General features: G+C 42.0%; 1 protein-coding gene across 1 annotated transcript in view; it reads right to left on the reverse strand.

Annotated features, from left to right (window-relative positions):
- mgll (monoglyceride lipase) overlaps nt 1-3297 on the reverse strand; it is a 43905-nt gene extending 40608 nt beyond the window's left edge. Inside the window, exon 1 of the mRNA XM_015967419.3 lies at nt 2056-3297. Coding sequence (XP_015822905.1) covers nt 2056-2291 — 236 coding nt within the window. The 5' untranslated portion in view covers nt 2292-3297. The remainder of the gene's footprint in view (nt 1-2055) is intronic.
- Between the last annotated feature and the right edge of the window lie 6228 nt (nt 3298-9525).

Genomic DNA, 9525 nt, shown 5'->3' on the forward strand with positions numbered 1-9525 from the left:
AGATCCCTTTGGCTGATTAGTTAGAAAGTAGGAAATCTAGGAAACTGCTTTTCTGGAAGACGGAGAAAACATGCAGCATGCAGGAAGGTTTAGGGCAGGAAATTATTCATATTAAATGAAGAAAACAAAACAAAGTGCTTGAAAAGAAAAAAGTAGGTAGATTTATCCCCAATACACATTTTTAGCAGTGAAAAGCAATAATATATAAGCATTTAATATTTGTACATGTGATATAATCAGATCACCCCAGAAGTCAGTCCCACATCCAGGGCCGTATCAAGGCCTTTGGGGACCAAGGCAAATATAGGCTTGGAGCCCCCACCACCTCACTCCCTGCTCAGACGGCCCTATTAGATGGCAGCTTGCTGAGAGTACAAATTGTTGTTGCTTTGATTTAATAAACAATCATTTTAAAGCATATCTGACTGTTTTAACAGCAATCCTAGCTCAGACACCACATCACTTTCCACATATATGTCATGAGCTCACTGAGCGTCAGATTACCAGATTCATATTGAAGTTGCTTTGATGAAAGTAACTTAAAGTAATGCTAAAGTAGTGTAATCCCTTACACTTCAAATCAGTAATATTGTAATGCCATTCCTTTTGTACTCCTCTCTATACAGCCCACTTGTGGTGCAACTATAGTAAGGTAGTAATGAAGAAGCTTCAAATGGCTTATCAGGATGCTTTTAGAATCCTCATGAAGCTCTCTAGATGGACCTCTGCAAGTCATATGTTTGTTGTGAGTAACATCGCTACTTTTCATGCGCTTCTGAGGCTCTTCATGAATAAATTCATCTGCCGACTGAGTTTGTCAGCTAACGCTGTTGTTAGAGCGCTGTCATCTTTAACTTACAGTGACACGAGGTACTCCTCAGTCCTTTTTAAACATTGGAACAACTGCCTATATGGTTTGTAATTAGAATGTGTTTTTACTTTTATTTTATTCTTGTTATGGACATATCCCATGTCTGAAATAAAGTTTGAATGAATAATGAATTGCTTTAAAATGAGGGTAACAAGTAATAAATAATGCATTACTGTTTGAAGTAACTTGCCCAACACTGTTGGCTTCATGAGTTATGTAACTAAAACAATTTAAACTATTTCAAATGCACCCATTTCAAAATGTCACCATTTGTGATGTCACAAACAAGGAAGTTAGCACAAAGCCACCTTGCAGCTACTTCAAGTTCCTCCTATAGTGGAGGAGCTTCTCAGCTTATAGCAGCCTGAGCGGGGGATGCGTGGGCGTGGCCAGCTCCAGTTTGTTTTCTTAAAGTGATAGAGCCCTGAAACGGCTCTTTCTGGAAGGTACTGAAAATACCAAGAATAAAACTGTGAAGATCTCTTTATGTGAGAGGGATTTTATGCAAATAACTTCATAAAGATGTTGGTATAGACCATAGAACTATTATAATTAATTTCAATTTAAGCCGAACATGTTGATCCACAAACCTTTTCTTAAACAGGGTCATGACCTAGTATCACTCAGCTGTGCATCTGTTATTTACGAAAATGTGGGATTATCATAATAAAATTTTAACTATGGAGGATGGGTCGCACATTAGGACTAAATAATCCGGATGTTCTACAAATTCTAACAGTTAAACAGCAAAGTTGTCATCAAGTGTTATTATAGCTCTGATGATTAAAAATAACTCTGGTAGGCAGCCCCTTTTATGACCTCTTTCAAGGTCAGACGCTAACACATGACTGATCCTTATTTACAGTATAATAAAGATGATTGGTAGCAGAAGGAGCTGGTAAAGTGTGGTTTTCATCCACTGAAGATGTCAGGCGCAACCGCCAAAGCAGCAGCGTTTCAACACAGAGCATGGGGCTGAAGTCACGTGACTCCAAGACTGAAAGCAACCATGTGGTCTCACACACACACACACACACACACACACACACACACACACACACACACACACACACACACACACAACATCACGGGGTCAAATGACAGCTTTTATAATTAAACCGGCAGGGGCACACCGGGTTTGTTTGTCACACAAGCCCGTTTTCTGTCTCATGATCTCCACTGACCTCGGCGGACCTGCGGGCTCCCAGTAGCGGCAGAACAGGTGCAGTCCGTCGGCGTTGACGATGTGCTGCAGCTCGGTGTAGAGGACTCCCTGCGGGCTCCGCCGCGGAATAGCTCCCGGCTCGGGCATGGAGGGCTCGTCTGCAATAGAGGCAAGCATAGTCAGCATGTCGCTACCGTACAGGTAGCAGCCGAAGGCGGCGACGAGCAGGCAGGCGGCGGCGGTAGTGGCGTCCATCGTTTGTGCTAATTTATTTATTTGTTTATTTGGAGGCGACGAGGATGACAGCGCGTGGAGAATTCGTCATGATCTAATTCTGAGCTGCGCGCGCGCACAGACAACACAGAAGCGCGCGCGAGGTTAGAGAGCTAGAAGTGGAGCTGTCAGAGCGCTCGCGACCGGTGTTACATCACGTTCCTGCTCTGTTTTTATTTTGTTTCTGTCAAATTGTAAAGAGATTTACTCTCGAGCCACAACAACTCTCAGTTCCAGCTTCCAGGTCAGCGCTTCACTCACAACAAACGTGAAAGAACCAGAACATTCAAAATCATCAGAAACTTTAGATTGCTTAATTTGTATTTTCACTGTAATTTAAGTCTGTAATCACAAAACTCCCCCCTCAACCCTCCTCTGGCACCAGGTCGAGCTGGATGCACGGCGAACATGGATGCACATTATAAATCCAGGGCAGGTAGCGTAAATGCCATTATAAATGCGTAAAAGGACAGCCTGTGCATGTGCGCACCTGCTGGCACACCTGAGGTGGAAATTTCGACAATGAACAAATAAGCAGCTTTTTCAAAAGGATGAGCAGGTGTAATTTCCCCAGGCAGGAAGTTAAACATTTGTACCCAACAGGCTAAATGTTTATGTTACAGCCAGTGGGTCGTAATCATCGAAGCATCAATCATCTGCTTATTTCCGAGCTGCCGTGATCAATATTCCGACATGAAAAAGCCAGCACATGAAATTTGGATTGATTTTTACGCCCAATATAGCAGGTGCTGAGAACCGTGGCTGCAGACCACAAGAGAAAAATGACAGAGTGAAAGAGCATCTACATGTGGATGCAGAGGGAAAGGCTCTCCTGCTGTGCGTGCGTAAAAACAGATAAAATGCGGTTTCTTTTATGCTGCAGTCAAACATTCTCATCTCATCCTGACTGGACGGGCAGGATGGATGGTCTCTCGTGGAAGCTGCAGCGATTGCTTCTGCGAATGAAGTTCTAAAACGATTCGCCCGCTTGGCTGCTCACCAGAAACGTGCGCCGAGACAGCAGCAAGAACGCCAATGCGCGACTGTCGATGCGAAAATCCACAACTTGGTCCTCCTCAGTATCTGTCTCTCTGGGGTCCAACTTGTTCCGCTGACGGAATCCTGCAGTCTCCTAATTGGGTCGGAACTAAACTGAGATTATTATAAGATTATGGAGATGAACCAGCACAGGCGAAGTTTCAGCTCCAATCCCTCATAGTTTGAACCGCTCTCTGTTCGCCACCAGTCAACACAAGAATGCAGTCAGCAACGATTGGGGAGAAACTAAATAAGTGTTCACACACGCACACGCACGCACGCACACACAGACACACACACACACCCCATTTCTCCTTCCCACCCCTTCTGGCTCTCATACACACATTTCCCCCAGGCAAGATGGATCGGTCCTCAGTTTATCCTCATGTTATAATAATAATAATAATAATAATAATAGTAATAATAATAATAATAATAATAATAATAATAATAATAATAATAATAATAATAATAATAATAAACAAGCTTGAGCCCACATGGTCCACATTTGTGGATTATTCAATGTATTTATTGACAGGACCATCTGACCCAATTTGGATGAAGTTTCCAGGCCATGGACGTGGTTTTGACTTTAGAAGTGGGGAGACACAACCAGGACGGAGGGATCTTTACAGTAAGTACAAAAACATGTATGCTTTTCATGTTGGTGGCTGGCAGCAACGAGGTGGTGAATTAGCGCCACCTCTGGCCCACAGCGGTAGCAGCAACAGCAGCGTTGTTCTTGATGGCTAAACTATTCATAAATGTGGAGTTTAAACTTAAAACTGAGTTCTAATTGGATTGACAATTTTTGTATTTAATGTTCATTTGCAGAAAAGGAGCGCTTCATTCCACTGATGTTACCCCTGATGTCAGCATTATTAATAAGTATAATTATATGACAGCTTTTGTCTGGGATGGACCCATATAATTAACATGCTGTCCTCTTTATTCCATTCATCCATTTTCAACCGCTTATCCAGAGTCAGGTCACGGGGCAGCAGCCTAAGCCGAGATGCCCAGACTTCCCTCTCCCCAGGTACTTGGACCAGCTCTTCTGGGGAAAGGTGTTCCCTGGCCAGGCAAGAGACACAGTCTCTCCAGCGTGTCCTGGGTCTTCCCTTGGGTCTCCTCCCTGTTGGACGTGCCCGGAAAACCTCACCAGGGAGGCATCCAGGAGGCATCCTGACCAGATGCTCAAGCCACCTCAACTGGCTCCTCTTGACGTGGAGGAGCAGTGGCTCTACTCAGAGCCCCTCCCAGATGACCAAGCTTCTCACCCTATCTCTAAGGAGAGCCCAGCCAGCCTGCAGAGAAAACTAATTTCAGCCGTTTGTATCTGCAATCTCGTTCTTTCGGTCACTACTCAAAGCTCGTGACCATAGGTGAGGGTAGGAACGTAGATCGACTGGTAAATTGAGAGCTTCGCTTTCCGGCTCAGCTCTCTCTTAACCACGACAGATCGGTACAACGCCCGCATCACTGCAGATGCAGCACTATTTCACCTATTGATCTCACGCTCCATCTTTCCCTCACTCATGAACAAGACCCAGAGATACTTAAACTCCTCTACTTGAGGCAGGACCTCATGCCTGACCTGGAGACGGCACTCTACCCATTTCCAATTTAAGTCCTCTTTATTAATAAGTTAAAATAGCCTTAACCCTCTGGGGGCAGGCGTTGCAGATTTGCAACAGTTAACACTTTCAGGCTCAAAATACGTTTGATAAAAGGATGAACAACTGAGTCCTTCAGGAGTACTTCTGAGTTAAAAAATGCTCATGAAACAAGTTTGTGGAGTAACCAGTTAGGTAGGTAGGGTTTAACGTTGCAAATCTGCAACACCTGCCTCCAGAGGGATAAAACCTACCTACCTGGTTAGTTCACAAACTTATTTCATGAGCATTTTTTAACTCAAAAGTACTCCTGAACGACTTAGTTGTTCGTCCTTTTGTCAACACTTATTTTGAGCCTAGGAGGGTTAAACTGTCTTACAGCTGCTAGCATAATGCATAACGTAAAAGAAAAAACTTTATTGATGTGACTGTATATTTACTGTGATCGCACGTGTCAAACACGGTAATATTTGATTTAAATGACACACGTGATGTTTTGTCCTCGGTGTGTAATATATGTGCTAAATGTACAGTATATTACTAACAAATGATTTACAGCATTGACGTAAGGGTCACGTGACCACCATGGACGTGTCTTCTTAAAACCCACAGCTGCTCAGCAAAAAAACTGTCCTGGAGTCCCTACACATCCAGACTGTGGAGCAGAACATGAAAATGACGCACAAATGATGAAAACTTTAATAAAACATGTGGCGAAACAAGAGCTGAAGCAGACTTCTGGCATTCCCATGAAAACAAGTAAACTGCATGTTCTAACTAAATAACACCGGCTACACGCTACACAGCTTTTTTCAAACATCTCATTCAAATTCGAATTCAATTCAATTCAAAGATACTTTATTAATCCCAGAGGCAAATTAGAGTTTCAGTACCCACAATTCTGAGATCAGACATGCATACATAGGCATAGACACATGACAAGAATTGGTGACTGTGGTCATTCGCAACCCGAGTCGCGCTACCTTAGTAGAGATCTGTCTTAGTTCTGATGTCTTTGTAGTCCTCGTAGGCATGAATGAATAATTATTGCTCCGTCTGGATGAAGAACGAGGCTCTGTCCCTTACTTCCATTCTCATTTATCTAGCATCAATTAACAAGGGCTGCCTATAGATGCACGTTAGCCTTGATTGCCGACAGGAGATTGAAACCACTTGAGAATCGTTCGTTTAATATACCGTGAAATTGTTTTTGGACGGTAAAAAGTGCAGGTGACAAAAATGTACTTTAGAAAACAACAAAACCAACTACGTCCACGAGCCAGGCTGACGGATCATGGCCATGTAGCATGATTCCAAAGCAAGATCAGGTCAATCTAAAAGTAAAACACAAGAATAGAATGCATTTCTAGTAAACCAGGATTTTCTATAGAGATGCACCAGGAGGCATATGCCACTTACCTCAGTAAAACTTTATTTTGTGTTTATTTATGAGTAACTCATACTGAAACAAACCTACTGCTTGCCATGCTTGAAAACTTGGGTCATTGTTATCACTTCCGAGGCTTCCTGCTGTACTAAACACTCATACTGAATTTAGTCCTACAGGAATTCTAAAAACTTGTTTAGTCATATCTAATCTACTCTCAGCCATCTTTGTGTAGCTGTCCTCAGAGCTTTCATTTTTAATTTATGGTTGTAATAGTTCCCAAACAAGTGGATCTAAATACACTGTAAAAAAATAAAACGTTGAATTTATTTAACCAAGTTATTTCAACTGGTTCCACTAAATCTAGTGGTCAGATAGAAAGGATAATACACATTGTTATACATTAGTAAACCCATATTACTCTTCACATGAAAGGAACTGTAAGTTTGGTGGAACTAGTTGATCTAACTTGGTTAAGTATATTCAACATTTTATTCTGGAGCTCTTTAGCAGTGACGTCTCAGGCATCATAAATTAGGTGGGGCACAACAACTCAACAGCATGCACACATGCACATGAGCGTGCATGCACATACACACAACTGCATGCGCAATAGTGTATGCGTGATATAGCGTGCGCACAGTAGCATGTGCACACTCGTGTGTGTGTGTGTGTTAAACGAGCCACATAAAGTAGCAAAAGCCAGTAAACACGACATTACAAATAAAGCGTCACTCACAGTGTTGTTAAGTTCTTAAACGTTGATCTTTCATCTTGAGAAACATTTTAATAACTTCTCAGTTAAAGGTCAATAATCCCAAAAAATTTATCCAGGGATCGCCAACTGGTGGAATCTTTCCAGCCGAGCAGCCTCCCGTCAGCTGGTCCTCCCCTAACCCCTCCTCCACCCCTGGTCCGACCGCTACAGCCTCCTCTCCTATTTTCAGTGCTAATGTTGCCCTTTGATAATAATGGTTGAAGCCCTCTGCTTTAATCTCTAACTTTTGATCAAGTGGGAAAGCTTTCTTCATTATTTCTGTTGCTTCTTGTTAGCTAACCAGCATAACAAACATGGCTGCAGCTGTCCACTCAACAGAAACATAAGCTCACGTGTGATTTTTTTGGTTGATCTGAGTTTGGGGCTGAAGTTTCTGGGCCCTATGGCTTACCACTGAGAATGAGTTGAGCATGTGCATTGTGATCATAGATCTTCTCTGTTTAAAATGCCCGCTGATGGGCTCCTTCTCTAGCCTGGCAAGCCAGACTAAATAAATGTATTATTTAGTCTGGCCATGCTCCATTGACGGCTCTCGGTTGTGGGGCGGGTTCTACTGTTGTCTTTCAAATGATCTCCGCATTCCACTGGACAATGAATGTGACATCCTCTTGTTTCACTCTGTTGCATCATCCCACCCACCAGGCATATAGAGTGCCCTGATTGGCCCACAAAGAGGATAAAGCTCTGTGATTTGTTCACTAAGCAGATAGAGCACTATGATTGGCCCACCATTATGGACCAATCACAGCTCTTTATGTGTTTGAAACCCCTCTAGAGAGCTGTGATTGGCTAGCCAGAGTCCTGGTAGGAGCTGCTGAGGTTCCAATGTAGCGTGCCTAGACCATTCTTTGCAAAGCAAGAATTTGGTCTAGTTCACTAGGCTACCGCTTCTCAGGTTTCTCTAGAGGATTTAATACACTGAGTTTGTCAATATCCTTGCAAAAACTTATGAACACACAAATGTTTTAAAGAAAATCTTCTTGGTGAGAGAATGAGTTTTTATACAATACTACTCTAAAACAAGCCATTTTGTTCCACTGATAATTTTAAGCAAGCATAGGGCTCCACGGCACCATCTGGTGGGGCCTGGCCCCTCTGGCCAATGATACAGACACGTCACTGCTCATTAGTCTGTCCTGGTTGGTGTCATGCTTTTTTTATTTAATTGTATTATTCAATACAATGATTGGTTTGTTTCTTTGAAACAAGTCTTGCTTAAAATGAGATTATCTAAGTGAGATTACCAGAAATTAAAATAGAAATCATAATAAAATGTACATGTGTCAGAATAAACAAGTGTTTTAGGATCATGAAAAGCAAAACACACAATAAATAAATAAATCTAACTATAATATAGGCCTATATATAAGTACATTTTAAAATATTGAAAGATTTTAAAAGATGTTGGTTTTAACGTCAAACATTTTACATCAATTGGTCTTTTAATGTTTGTGCTTCATTTGTATCATTAAATTTGTTTGAATTTTTTGGGTTTCTGTGTTTTTTTTCTATTCCTCTCATGGGTTTGTGAGACTCGTTGATTTCCCTGTTTTCTTTTGTGAACACAGTCCCCTTGTTGTTTTTGTTAAATTTACCTCCTGTCTGTCACACCAGGTTTTTGTTTCCCGTCAAGAGTTTAACAAACTATGCATTTGGATATATTTCTAGAGGACCAATTGTGGAAAAATCTCAACATTAGTCTGTTTTTTTTTCAGTAGTTTCTCCTGTAGGTTTAGGCACCCTGCTCATCCTGTTGGCTAGGAATCCAGCAGCATGAACTCATGCATTGATAATCAAATGATCTTGGTTCCTGTGAAATTAAGCAAACACCAACTTTGTTTCTGATGTGATCCAAAGGTAATGTCTGTTGCAGTTTTTGGCACCAACCCATTAGTAGCTGGTCTTTCTGGTTTCTTGGTTTTGGGGTGGCGTCCCTGTGAGTTCGTCCCGTTTCTCCAGCCCATTCTGACAAAGTTTCTTCAGGGAATTTTAAGTAACCCTTAAACATTCTTGAAGCTGGTGTCCAGATGTTATGTCATTTCTGCATGAATGAATACCCAGCAGAAAGTTTTCCACAATGTTGCCTCTTGATAAGTCAAATTCAGGATTTCACACATTTGGAGAAGTCTTAAAGGCAACCAGACAGGATAATAAAATCTATCTGAAAAAAAAAAAGTTAAAACAATAACTGGGCTGCAAACTGTCATGAGGTGGGTTGGAGGAGTAGGACCCCGTGAGGCAGGAGCGGATGTGAAAGAAAACATTCCTTTCTTAGGATGACAAAAGGTAAATAAAATCCAAGCAGGAACAAAAGCCTAGAAACCTGGAGACCTGGAAAAACCACGAAGGAGGGGGAACAAAACCACGCTGACATGAACAATGGACCAACACAACACG

Source organism: Nothobranchius furzeri, chromosome 15 (genome assembly GCF_043380555.1).
Source record: "Nothobranchius furzeri strain GRZ-AD chromosome 15, NfurGRZ-RIMD1, whole genome shotgun sequence".
NCBI lineage: Eukaryota > Metazoa > Chordata > Actinopteri > Cyprinodontiformes > Nothobranchiidae > Nothobranchius > Nothobranchius furzeri.